This window comes from Gopherus flavomarginatus, chromosome 4, assembly GCF_025201925.1.
Source record: "Gopherus flavomarginatus isolate rGopFla2 chromosome 4, rGopFla2.mat.asm, whole genome shotgun sequence".
NCBI lineage: Eukaryota > Metazoa > Chordata > Testudines > Testudinidae > Gopherus > Gopherus flavomarginatus.
In genome coordinates this window covers 2,679,351-2,693,471 of record NC_066620.1, presented here as the reverse complement: position 1 = coordinate 2,693,471, position 14,121 = coordinate 2,679,351, and the positions used below count along the sequence as shown (strand labels likewise).

At 52.3% G+C, this 14,121-nt stretch overlaps 1 protein-coding gene across 1 annotated transcript in view; it reads right to left on the bottom strand.

The window, feature by feature from the left end:
• MERTK (MER proto-oncogene, tyrosine kinase) overlaps positions 1 to 14,121 on the bottom strand; it is a 57,093-nt gene that overhangs the window by 12,826 nt on the left and 30,146 nt on the right. Inside the window, exons 8-11 of the mRNA XM_050951196.1 lie at positions 13,080 to 13,230; positions 11,261 to 11,414; positions 713 to 798; positions 67 to 162 (exon numbers count right to left, since the gene is read on the bottom strand). Of these exons, the coding sequence (XP_050807153.1) occupies positions 67 to 162; positions 713 to 798; positions 11,261 to 11,414; positions 13,080 to 13,230 (487 nt within the window). The remainder of the gene's footprint in view (positions 1 to 66; positions 163 to 712; positions 799 to 11,260; positions 11,415 to 13,079; positions 13,231 to 14,121) is intronic.

The following is a 14,121-nucleotide window of genomic DNA, read 5'->3' as shown; positions in this document are numbered from 1 at the left end:
GATTCAGCACTGCGTCCAAACCCTCCCCAACCGCCCACAGCGCTCCGGACATTCAGCACCACTCACCCTCTCCCAGAATCTTCCCCAGGGCGAGGGAATCCCTGTCAATCACAACGTCCTGGAGTTTCTGCTGCAGCTCCTCCCTGACACCCAGGCTGGCCACTGCAAGAGAGGCCCTTGGGTGAGCTGCGGAGCTCAGCACGTGCTCTGGGTGCTGCAAACCCGGGACGGTTGCCACAGTTGGACAAAACATCAGAGGCACCTTCAGGGCTAAATCTTGTCCTGGTGCCCGTGGTCGAGGGTAGAATTGCTCTCTCCACAGCACTCCAGGGACAAGCTGCCCCCCAACATACCAGCCACCAGCTCCCATTGAGGCCCATGGCATGTGAAGGCACTCAACCCCTCCGTGTGGGCCTGGCCCAGCCCCAGTGCATGCTGGAGTGGGGGAGCCTCAAGGGGGCAGGAGAATCCCCAGGGAGCCAAAAATGCACCATTTTTGTGACTATTTTGTGGGTTGGACCAGCACAAGGAGGCTCCAGCGGGGCCAGGCTCAGGCCCCTGGATGTTAATCAATGCCTCGTTTGGGTGCATACGCATACACCCAGGTTCCTTCCCTGGGTTCATGTTTCACAGTCAGCCATCTGCCCAAATCCCCACATAGTCCACCGACCTCTCCACAACAGCCCTTACAAAGGACTCAATCAGAGCTTACACGTCAGTTCGACGGCTCTCCGGCTGTAGGACTTCTTTGCCGTGTAGCTGACGACATGCTCTGAATCATCGCTGTGGAAAGCAGTTCTAAGGGGACAGAAACAGAAGACGTGCCAGGGCGGGGAACAACTTTTCTTCTCTATTCCTGGAGCGTAGGGCTGCACTACATTCGCATTGCTGAGACAGCGACAGCGAACAGGAACCACACCTTCTCTCCCCTACAACGCCTTTCCCTCCGACTGCATTATACCATCCCCTTGTTCACAAAGTCTTTGCTAGCTCTACACTCGATACAGTGGCACAGCCAGTGCTTTGGTGCAGCCACTTACTACCATGATGGGCAGGGTTCTCCGGTCGCTGAAGGTTCCACCGAGCGCTGCGTACAGCTTGGTTAGGTCGGTGTGGCTACGTCTCGTAGGGATGTGGATTTTTCACACCTCGGAGAGACACAGCTATGCTGACATAACTTTCCAGTGGCCACCAGTCCTACACGGGGGAAAACATCACCTCATCCACACTAATGGCTCATTTTCCTAATCACACAGCAGAGTATGTATTGATAATAATATGGCCTTGGGATCACTGTCCTTTCACAGATTTTAAAACCAGAAGACCCCATTGTGATCATCTAGTCTGATCTCCTGGGTAACATAAGCCTTTATTTGAAAATTGTCAGCGATGGAGAATTCACCACAACCCTTGATAAACGGTTCCAGTATTAATTGCCCTCACTGTGAATTGATTCCTTATTTCCAGTCTGAATTTGTCTCGCTTTACCCACCGGCCACGGGTGGAGTTAGACCTTTCTCTGGTAGACCGAAGAGCCCATTGTGAAATGTGTGTGTACCGGGTATTTGTTCACCCACACTGTCATGTCTCACAAAGAAACCAAGATCTTCCCTATTGTCAGCAGAGCAGATTCCCATTTTCAGCGTTACCAGGTCATCTCAAAACTTCAGCCCCTTCCTCTTTCAGAAACAAAAGTGGATTATGGCCAAACAAGCAGTGAACCCCAGAGCTCAAAATGCTGCAGGCAAGAAGGTGAAATGCTCTCTGGAACCTGTCTGACTTGTACTGGAGCAGACACTGAACCCTACAGGGCCTTTTGTAGGAAGGCAGCGTCTGGGAAAACCAATGTGCTGATTTTAACATGTGTTAGTCAAACAGGCGTGTGCGGGAAGAGACATTTACAGGATGTTCGCCCAGTAGGCAGATGGGATTCAGATACACCACCCGTTGCCAGACTGGGATCCAATGTAACTCCTTGGGAAAGCCAGAGCAGCTAGGATTCATTTATCCATTTTTGCAAACTCCTTTACTCCAGTGCTCTGCACCCACAGGAACCCAAGTTTGGTTTCGGTACTGAAAGCTACAATGACCATTCTCATCGAGGAAGAGCTTCTACCATGACTGCAGACGTGCAAAGACAAATAAAAAGTGTTACATCGAGATTCCTGTGGGGCTGAATTCCCAGAAGCACGTTATTGCACATGCGTCAAGAGCTGGTTATTTAAAAAGTTTTGACTAGAAAGAATCAAATTGTTTTTGAATGAAAAGTGCAGGGGTTGGCCTCATTTGAAACCCAACTTAGAAGGTCACAAGGGAGAATGCGTGCTGTTAATAATGGACCATTGTCCGTGTTATAAAAAGCCACCACACAATGCAGAGCTGGCAGTCACTCTGCTCAGAAAGGCTAAGGATTAGAACAAGTGTGCTAGAAGTGCATCAGCAGAGCTGCACAAGGAAACTGCACAGCCCACAAATCCAGATGCGAGGCAGCGCTAGTCCTACTCTTCTGCACTACGGCCATATTCCTCCGCCTTTGTAAGAACCATTTCTTCCTTCGCAGCAGAAGTATTTTCAATGCAGCAAAGAGGGCTGTTCCACATCACTGAGCATATGCAGGCCAAATTCTGATGTAAAATGCAGCTGGTTTTTAGAGATGAACAAAAATCCCCCCTCCCCTCCTACAAAATAACCAAACCAAATCCGTGGGTTTGCTGTTTTTTAAGTGAGCTAAAATAATCTTGATTAGTTTTTATCGATGTGTAGAACTTTTCTTCATGGTGACAGCTAGGTAGCTAGCCAGAGCCCCTTAATGCTGGGTTTATAAAGAAATTTCCAAAATTGATGCTGCAACATGAACAGAAAAGAAAATGATGTTTGCCTAATAGCTGACAATTACATACTGAAGTTACTTATGCTGCTCAAGGGTTAGGAGATTGTTACACTGGTGCTATAGGAGATGAGCCAGGGGCTTTCATCATCCATTTGCAAAACTTTGCTTGCTGCTGAATATTCTCTCTCTTGCTACTGAGCTGAGGCGGACAGAGCTGAAGGACCAATGCGAAACTAGGGCTAGGTCTTCACTACCGGCCGTATTGGCGGGCAGCAATCGATTTCTCGGGGATCGATATATTGCGTCTCATCTAGACGCGATATATTGATCCCCAAAAGCGCTCCCGTTGACTCCGAAACTCCACCAGCGCGAACGGCAGTAGCGGAGTCGACAAGGGGAGCCGCGGACGTTGATCCCGCGTCGTGAGGACGAGAGGTAAATCGATCTAAGATACTTCGACGTCAGCTACGCTATTCACGTAGCTGAAGTTGCATATCTTAGATCGATCCCCTCCCCTAGTGTAGACCAGCCCTAGGCTTCCCAGGGCTGCTTTCCTTCCAGGCTGCTCCAAAGCAAGGAAAAGAACCTTGAACGAAAAGCAAAACACCGAGGAAGGAGACAGCCGTTTCAGCCCTTCCACTCTTGTGAAAGACTCCCAACCACTGCAGAGGGAGTTCTGCCTGCCTCAGGAATGCAGTACAGGGCAAAATGGATCCAGTGGCTTCCCGGGCCTCCCATGGAGTTACCACCGAGATAGATTAGACTCCAGTGTATTTAGCCTTTTTTTTGGTGCTGGGTAAATAGTGGGGAAAATTCAGCTGTTGAGGAACGCGGGGCTTGGCTGAAGGTGCTGGCCCGGGGACTGAGGCAACATTGGCTGGGAGCAGGCTCTGCGGAAGAGGAGCACCAGGCTTACGTTTGAGCAGAAAGCTGTTCCCCAGGGAGAGCGCGTAGTCGGTTACTGAGAAGGCGGCTCTGGCACGTAAGCGGGCTGCGGACGCCCTCAGGGATTACCTGCCGGGCAGCCCCTTCTCCCCAGTGACAGACCGTGCGCTGTCACGGTGGCTGCTCTCTGTGAAGGATTCACCCCCTCAATGACACACTGGTGTCTGGCACTCCAGGCCTATGCCTCCTGGTGCCGCACTGAGCCTGGAAGCAGCAAATGCAGGTTTTCTCCCTAGCAGGCTGGGACAGGGGAGGGCTTGGGCAAGAAACCTTTGTGGTTGCGAGGGGAGGAAGGGAGTGTGTGTGTGTGACTGGACATGCCCCCAGCCCACTGGCTGCAAGCCTAACGAGCATCCTCCACTGAGGAAGGGCCGGCTGGGTGCACCGCACAGCGTGGGCCCCTGGAAAAGGGAGCTTAACAAGCAAAGCTGGCCACAGGACGGGGGGAGGGGGAAGCTTTACCCAAGAGAAGTGGCTGCTAAGGACCCCAGGAGCCAGGGATGTCTAACCTGAGACAGCAACTCACCTTCCCTTCTCCTCCACCCCTTGTTTCGGGCAGACAGACACTGCAGCCCTGAGGGGGTTCTGGACCTCTGCTCTCCTCAGGCCAATGACAGGCACTGACAGAGCAGCACCAGGGACAGGAGGTGACTGCACTGAGAAAAGACCCTGGGAGTGAGCTCAGCTCCTGTGGGGTAGGGTGAGCTTAACCAGAAGTGCTGGGGGCGGGGGGAAGAGGGGACACGGGGGCAAGAGACACAGAAAGGCAGAGGAACCGGGAAGGCAGACCAGGGAAGAGGCAGCCCTGCGCTGGTCGGTGGCTTGCCGTGCGGTGTGAGCTGTGGATTGCCAGGCACAGAGTTGCACCGCTACGATGGAGGCAGAGGCAGCAGGTGCAGACACACTGAGGATGACTGGGTGCGGCAGCTGCGGCATGTACATGGTCCTAGAGGGAGCACCTGAAAGGAGTTTCATCTGCATGAAGTGTCGTCTGATAGAGCTGCTGGAGGAAAAGGTAAGGGGACTGGAGATGCAAGTGGAAACTCTGGCTGAGTTTAGAAGGGGATTTGAGCAGATGATGGAACACAGACATGATGAGGCACAGGGGACAAGCTCAGGCGAGCAGACAAAAGCAGGACCTAAGGATTCTGAGGAGGGACTGCTGGGTGAGGAAAGTGGACGGTGGAAGCATGTCACTAGGAGAACCAGACAGAGGATAAGACGGGCCAGCGATGGACAAATAGAACTCAGGAACAGGTTTGCTGAGTTGGGAAATGAAGATGGAACACAGCGGGCTGCTGAAGGAGTTACGGCAAGGAAGACGAGGCAAGCAGCTAGTCCTGCAGATGGAGGGGAGCAGTCAGTGGAGGCGACATCAAGTACGAGCCCTAGGAGGATTGTGAGGTCGAATACAAATCGGGAGGAATCACGGCCAGCTGCTGTGGGGGATAGACCAGAGAATCGCATTGTCACCAGGAAAAGGCAAGTCTACGTGATTGGAGACTCTCTACTGAGAAGAGTAGACAGGCCTGTAACTAAACCGGATCGGGAGAACAGAAGAGTGTGCTGTCTGCCGGGGGCTAAGATACAGGATGTGGACTTGAGCCTGAATACGATCTTAGCCGGAGCGGGAAAAAATCCATTGATTATCCTTCATGTGGGAACGAACGATACGGCTAGTTACTCACTGGACAGTATCAAGGAGGACTATTTCAGACTGGGGAAGAGGCTTAAAGACATCGAGGCTCAGGTGATCTTCAGTGGGATTCTGCCGGTTCCTAGAGCGGGGCGACGAAGGAGGGACAAGATTATGGCGATCAACAGATGGCTCAGGGAGTGGTGTTATAAGGAGGGCTTTGGTATGTACGGTCACTGGGACGCATTTACGGATAGACGACTGTTTGCTCAGGATGGACTTCATCTCAGCAAGGAGGGAAATAGGATTCTAGGATGGAGGCTCGCCGACCTCATCAAGAGGGCTTTAAACTAGAAAGTTGGGGGAGATGGTTGGGAAATGTTCGGGAGATCTCCACGCCAGAACATAACCTGGAGAGGGAAGTAAACAAAGTGAGCGGGGATACCCTTGTGGCCCCAAGATTTGATCCAAGGAGGAATAGTGGAGTAGAAACCAGAGTAACGGGTGATGCTGGTGGCAGACAGTTTGTGCACGACGGGGGAAAGAATGTCACTGACGCCAAACACCGAAAATTAAAAGGTTTGTACACTAATGCGAGGAGCCTAGGTAACAAGATGGAGGAACTGGAGTTACTCGTGCAGGAAGTCAAGCCGGATATTATAGGGATTACCGAAACCTGGTGGAATAGTACTCATGACTGGAGCACGGGTATTGAAGGCTATGTGCTGTTCAGAAAAGACAGGAAGAAAGGCAAAGGTGGGGGAGTAGCCTTGTACATCAATGATGAAATTAAATGTAGCGAAATAAGATGCAATGGAATGGATAACACGGAGTCCGTCTGGGCAAAAATCACACTGGGTAAAAAAGCAACTAGAGCTTCCCCTGAGATAGTGCTTGGGGTGTGCTACAGACCGCCGGGATCGGATTGGGATATGGATAGAGACCTCTTTAATGTCTTTAATGAAGTAAACACAAAGGGGAAATGTGTGATTATGGGGGACTTCAACTTCCCGGACATAGACTGGAGGACGAGTACTTGCACGAATAATAGGGGTCGGATTTTTCTGGATGTGATAGCGGATGGATTTCTTCATCAAGTAGTTGAAGCACCTACGAGAGGGGATGCCATTCTAGACTTGGTGTTGGTGAGCAGTGAGGACCTCGTAGAAGAAATGGTGGTAGGGGACAACCTTGGTTCGAGTGATCATGAGCTGATTCAGTTCAAACTAGATGGAAGGATAAACAAATGTAGATCTGCGATTAGGGTTTTTGACTTCTCGAGGGCTAATTTTAAGGAGTTAAGGAAATTAGTTAGGGAAGTGGATTGGACGGAGGAATTAGTGGATTTAAATGTGGAGGAGGCCTGGAATTACTTTAAGTCGCAGCTGCGGAGACTGTCGGAAGCCTGCATCCCGAGAAAGGGGAAAAGAACCATGGGCGGGAGTTGCAGGCCAAACTGGATGAGCAAGCAACTCAGAGAGGGGATTAGACAAAAGCAGAAAGCTTACAGGGAGTGGAAGGAAGGCAGGATCAGTAAAGAAAGCTACCTTGCTGAGGTCAGAACATGTAGGGATAAAGTGAGGAAGGCTAAAAGCCGCATTGAACTGGAACTTGCAAAGGGAATCAAAACCAATAGTAAAAGGTTCTACAGCCACATAAATAAGAAGAAAACAAAGAAGGAAGAAGTGGGGCCGCTATACACTGAGGATGGAATGGAGGTTAAGGATAACCTAGGCATGGCCCAACATCTAAACAAGTACTTTGCCTCGGTTTTTAATAAGACTAGTGAGGAACCTTGCGATGATGGAGGGATGATAAACGGGAATGTGGATATGGAAGTGGATATTACTGCAACTGAGGTAGAGGCCGTACTTGAACAGCTTGATGGGTCAAAGTCGGAGGGCCCGGACAATCTCCACCCGAGGATATTAAAGGAACTGGCGCGTGAAATTGCGAGCCCGTTAGCGAGAATTTTTAAGCAATCGATAATCTCGGGTGTTGTGCCGTATGACTGGAGGATTGCTAATGTAGTTCCTATTTTTAAGAAAGGGAAAAAGAGTGATCCGGGTAATTATAGGCCTGTTAGCTTGACGTCTGTAGTATGTAAGGTCTTGGAAAAAATTTTAAGGGAGAAAGTAGTTAAGGACATAGAGGTCAATGGTAATTGGGACGAACTGCAACACGGATTTACTAAAGGTAGATCGTGCCAAACCAATCTGATCTCCTTCTTTGAGAAGGTGACGGATTACTTAGATAAAGGAAATGCGGTAGATATAATTTACCTAGACTTCAGTAAGGCGTTCGACACGGTTCCGCACGGGGAGCTGTTAGTTAAATTGGAAAAGCTGGGAGTGAATATGAAAGTTGTAAGGTGGATAAGGAACTGGTTAAAGGGGAGACTCCAGAGGGTCGTATTGAAAGGTGAATTGTCGGACTGGAAGGAGGTCACCAGTGGAGTCCCTCAAGGATCGGTCTTGGGACCGATCTTATTTAACCTTTTTATTACTGACCTTGGCACAAAGAGCGGGAATGTGCTAATAAAGTTCGCGGATGACACGAAGCTGGGGGGTATTGCTAACACGGAGAAGGACAGGGATACTATTCAAGAAGATCTGAACCACCTTGTAAACTGGAGTAATAGAAATAGGATGAAATACAATAGTGAAAAGTGCAAGGTCATGCATTTAGGAATTAATAATAAGAATTTTGGATATACGTTGGGGGCGCATCAGTTGGAAGCGACGGAGGAAGAGAAGGACCTTGGGGTACTGGTTGATAGCAGGATGACTATGAGTCGCCAATGTGATACGGCTGTTAAAAAAGCAAATGCGATTTTGGGATGCATCAGGCGGGGTATTTCCTGCAAGGATAAGGAGGTGTTAGTACCGTTGTATACGGCGTTGGTGAGACCCCATCTGGAATACTGTGTGCAGTTCTGGTGTCCCATGTTCAAGAAGGATGAATTCAAACTGGAACAGGTTCAGAGACGGGCTACGAGGATGATCCGAGGAATGGAAAAACTGCCTTATGAAAGGAGACTCAAAGAGCTTGGCTTGTTTAGCCTGGCCAAAAGAAGGCTGAGGGGGGATATGCTCGCCCTATATAAATATATCAAGGGGGTTAACGTTAGGGAGGGAGAGGAATTATTTAAGTTTAGTACTAATGTAGCCACGAGGACGAATGGGTATAAACTGGATATTAGGAAGTTTAGACTTGAAATTAGACGAAGGTTTCTGACCATTAGGGGAGTGAAGTTCTGGAATAGCCTTCCGAGGGAAGTGGTAGGGGCAAAAGACTTTCCTGGCTTTAAGACAAAGCTTGATGGGTATATGGAGGGGATGTTATGATAGGATCGTCAATTTGGGCAATTGATCTTGAATTACCACCAGACAGGTCTGCTCAATGGTCTGCGGGGAGATGTTGCATGCGATGGGTACTGAGTTGCTGCGGAGAACTCCTTCTTGGGTGCTGGCTGGTGACTCTTGCCCACATGCTCAGGGTTTAGCTGATCGCCATATTTGGGGTCGGGAAGGAATTTTCCTCCAGGGCGGATTGGCAGGTGCCCTGGAGGTTTTTCGCCTTCCCCTGCAGCGTGGGGCATGGGTCGCTTGCTGGTGGTGTCTCTGCAGATTGAGGTCTTCAAACCATTTTTGAGGATTTCAATAACTCGGTCCTGGGATAGGGGTTGTATAAAATTGGATGGGTGGGGTTCTGTGGCCTGCCTTGTGCAGGAGGTCAGACTAGATGATCAGATTGGTCCCTTCTGACCTATGAGTCTATGAGTCTATGAAAGGTGCTGGCCGACAGCAGCACTGGAAATATGTTCCGGAAAGGCGATCAAGGCGAGTCGAGCAGAGAAACGCATTCGGCGAGCTGAAGGAATGTGGCTCTGCTCCGCGAGCGGAAGGACAACAGAAGGATACGTCCACTCAGACCAACTAAGTGATCAGGCTAATCAAAACCAAGCAAAGTGACCAGAGGCTGAAAGAAGGAGCCTGCTGCTGGCACCCTGAAGACGAAGCAGCAGGGGACAGGAACTTTGGGCGTACTTTTGAAAGAACCCATTTCCAAGGATTATAAAAAGAATGGAAGAAAACACACTGGGTACCCCCTGTGAGAACGAAGCAGCCAACGCTTGCCGTCTCTAATAGATGGTTCTCTCACTAGACGGGCTGAAGCATGCAGCCAGTATGGTATGAATAAGGAACCGTGCAAGGCACGGCCACATTGCGCTAGAATTACGTTTTGGACACTAGAAAGTGTGTTGGTTTGGTTTGGTTTGGTTTCGAACCCTTTCACGTCTCCCTCGCTCTTGTGGAAATCACTTATTCTTGTTTTCTTCCTAAATCATCTCAGCGCTGTCAGGCCGACGTTACGGGGTGTGTGTGTGTGTGTTCTCAGTACCGTCAGGCTGACGTTACGGGGGGTGGTGTTCTCGGCGCTGTCAGACCGACGTTACCGGTGGGGGAGGTGTTTTTGGCGCCGTCGGGCCGACGTTACTGGGGGGTGGTGTGTGTTCTTGGCGCCGTTGGGCCGACGTTAGTGGGGGGGGTGGTGTGTGTTCTCAGCGCTGTCAGGCCGACGTTACGGGGTGGGGGGGTGTTCTTGGCACCATCAGACCGACGTTACGGGGTGGGGGGGTGTTCTCGGCACCGTCAGACCGACGTTACCGGTGGGGGAGGTGTTTTTGGCGCCGTCGGGCCGACGTTAGCGGGGGGTGGTGTGTGTTCTCAGCGCTGTCAGGCCGATGTTACGGGGCGGGGGTGTTCTCGGCACCGTCAGACCGACGTTACCGGTGGGGGAGGTGTTTTTGGTGCCGTCGGGCTGACGTTAGCGGGGGGTGGTGTGTGTTCTCAGCGCTGTCAGGCCGATGTTACGGGGCGGGGGTGTTCTTGGCACCATCAGGCCGACGTTACGGGGGGTGGTGGTGTTCTCGGCGCCATCAGACCGACGTTACCGGTGGGGGAGGTGTTCTTGGCGCCGTCGGGCCGACGTTAGCGGGGGGGTGGTGTGTGTTCTTGGCGCCGTCGGGCCGACGTTAGCGGGGGGGTGGTGTGTGTTCTTGGCGCCGTCGGGCCGACGTTAGCGGGGGGGTGGTGTGTGTTCTTGGCGCCGTTGGGCCGACGTTAGCGGGGGGGTGGTGTGTGTTCTTGGCGCTGTCAGGCCGACGTTACAGGGTGTGTGTGTGTGTGTGTTCTCAGTACCGTCAGACCGACGTTACCGGTGGGGGAGGTGTTCTTGGCGCCGTTGGGCCGACGTTAGCGGGGGGGTGGTGTGTGTTCTCAGCGCTGTCAGGCCGATGTTACGGGGCGGGGGGGTGTTCTTGGCACCATCAGGCCGACGTTACGGGGCGGGGGGGTGTTCTTGGCACCATCAGGCCGACGTTACGGGGCGGGGGGGTGTTCTTGGCACCATCAGGCCGACGTTACGGGGCGGGGGGGTGTTCTCGGCACCGTCAGACCGTTGTGTTCTCTTTGGAGGCAGGGAACTGAGTAACTTCCGTGAGCATCCAGAGAGAGGGATGCTGAGCCAAGCTGGCCAGTGAAAGGCTCCGCAAGGTACAGGGCGGGTGGTGACAGGACCCCTGCCCTGAGCAGAGTTTATATCATCACATTCCCTACAACACGAGGACCTGGCTGCGCCCCTCAGCCGAGGCCGTCAGTGCGCTGGCACTTACTGGGGCGAATGGGAGAGGTGAAGGTTTATTTAAACCCAGAGACAGAACGCCTCCTACTGCTCCCCTTGGCCAGCCCACTTCTGACCCCCACCACAGGGCCAGCAGCTAGTCCCATGCATGGCGTGCCCTGCCAGCCATCAGTGCTCCTGCGGCAGTTATTTCTGTGACTCACCCAAACTTGGTTTCCATCCGTCTTTTCCTGACAATCACCGAGAAGTACAGGATTAACCCAATGGCGACGATCCCAAGGATAAAGCCAAGGACTATGGCAAAGGAGTGGTTGTTTCCCGGTGCTGGAGTCGAGGAAGGCGCGAAGGCTATGAAACCTGATCAAACAGCCCATAGTGAAGAACATAAAAGGGGGTCAGTCGACAACATGCGATAGGCGTTGTAGGATTTTTAAACAACAAAAACCAAACAAGGCATTTAAACCACAAAAGACAAGAAAGAAAACAGAAGCAGTATGGAAACATTGCATGTGGATGGAATCAATCACTGCACAGCTTTATCTGAACAACAAACTAAGGTGTACAGGTATTTGGGGACGTGGTTTCTCAGGGCTGGGTGCATTGTTATCTCTATTACAGTAGCACCCAAGGGCCAACCGAGATCAGGGCCCGGTTGGGCCAGATGCTGCCCAGACACAGACTAGGAGACCCGCCTGGGGCAGCTTGTGATCTAGTTGGCCAGGCAGCCACAGGGCACGGGAAACGCCGTCCCACACACGCAGCCAGAGCAGGGGGCAGCTGTGAGCGGCACGGCTATTTTCTGCCAGGGTCGGCGGGTGAAATCTGTTGGGGAGCGGGGTTGTTATGAGAGGAATGACAAGACGAGTGGGTGAGAGGCAGAGGAAGCAAAGAGTGGCAGATGGAGATACTGCCGGAGGGGGAGGGCTGGAGCAAACAGCCTATCTGCCCAGGCATGGAAAGACCCAAGTGCAGAAGGCAGACCCTGCCTGACACTCTGCACCTACCCTCTGGCTCTGTTTAGCCACCAGCCCCTACAGGAGTGCCAGGAGGAGCTCTGCCATTCACATCCTGCCCAGGAGGCCACTGGAGCCTGGGCCAAAACCTGCAGAAGTGATGGGGAGGTGTCCAGAGGGCTTTGCACCAGGCCCCAGAGAGACTCTCTCTGTGTGTGCGTGTGTGTGCGCGCACACGTATGTGCGAGCGAGTGACCAGCATCTGGATGGCCTCTGCCCCTGCCACTCAACAGAATCCCAGGTGGTGACAGGCAGGGGAGAACCCAGGCCTGGAGACTGCACTGGGTGAGGAGCTGCAGCTGGGAAGGTTGCTGTATTAGGAGGGGTAGCCAGGTCTGTGGAAGAGCAACAAGGACCTCTGGGAAAGAGGCAATCCAGCTGGAGCTGCGTGAGCTGCCAGGACCTGAAGGGAGGGCTAACTGTGGAGGATCACAGCTGAGACGAGCACCCCTCATCCCGACCGCGCTGGGGACTTTGCAGAGCCAGGACCCATTTGGAGAAGGCTTCGGAAGCTCATAAAACCTCAAAGCTGGTCCCTCCCCCAGAGGCGGCTCGCTTGGAGAATGGGCCCCTCTACCAGGGGCATGAGGCCCCACCCCCCAGTCTGATCTTTAGAGCTTCTCTAGGCTGGTCGTAGCGACCAGGACGGGTAGAGGCTGATGCCCGCTCCGGCTCGCAGGGAGACTCCAGCAATGGCAGCTGTGTGCAGACGAGGGCGTGGGCATGTTAACGAGGACACGGAGCCTGTCCACACTATGGTCCCTATCAACTGCTGCCATTGCTGGAGCTGCAGCGGGGGTGTATTCCACAGCAACTTGCTGGGGCAGAGGCAATCAAAGAAAGCAGCATGTGTGAACCGTATGTTCAATAGCCAGGCAGATTCTGCATGTCAGACATGTACTTCACAAGAGAGCTCTTCCGGTTCCAAAGCCAGGAAAGCCCACAAACCAAGTGGCCCCTTTGAAGTGAAATGCCTCGTTGATGACACAGTTGTACTATTGGTTCTTACCATCCCCTGGAATGAAAACTACCGCTGGGTCGCTGAAGGGCCCGATCCCCCCCTTGGTGATGGCGGCGATGCGCACAGCGTACGTGGCGTTAGTGACTACGATCGCGACGGTGGCGACGGTGGCGTTCTGCTGGGCTTCGGAAGAACGATTCTGCTGAAAATGAAAAGAAAGAAGCTAGCACCGGAGAGAAGAGCAGCTTGTTTTCGCTGGATATTGCCCAACCATGAAAACTTGAGATTTATTTTAATCTAACATTCTTTCCTGATGAAATGTTCTGGTTGCCGACCCTTAATGGCCAGCAGGAATTATGACCCCGCGCAATGTAACTGGGAGCTATTTATAGGGAATAATTGTTCTTCAAGAACTGGATGAAAACAACGTAGCTGGACAGGATTTCCTTTTTAAACCGCTTCACTGATCGAGGCGTGATTCAACCCAATGGTCATGCAGCCTCCTTGGCTGCAGGCTCTGGGACAAGGTGAACTACCCTACCGAGGAGGCAGGAAAACCTACAAAAGAGAAAATACAATCACGTGTCTCTAGTTTGAGCCTTCAGGCTATCGTCTGCCCCTGCTGCCTGGAGCCATGTGGCTTGCAGGAGTTACTCCAATAGTCCCATCCCTGGCTCCCTGCGACACTCCCTGCAGTGCCACAGGAGTCTACCTCCCACCCAAGACTCACTGAGCAGAGATTACATGTGGAGCTGGCCACAGCGAGGCCTTGTCTAGACGAGGGTTTAATGGTATTAGCTGACAGGTCTGAAAAGTGTAGCGCAGCCTTTGCAATGTGCTGAAAGGGCGAAGGCAAATCCCACACTCCCCTAACATCACTCGCCCAGCGTTCTGCGTGTCCCAGGACCCGTGCCTGGTCACACAAGGGTAACCGGCCTGTTAGTTCAAAGAGGTTATTGCACCTTTTCTCCTAGCCCAGACGTGACTGGGGGGGACAAGAACCCAGCAGCAGTTTAAGTTCTCTGCATGAACCACTTTTTGTGCCCCTCACATCAGGCTTGTCCCACACTTTGGCCCCGGCAGGGCGACA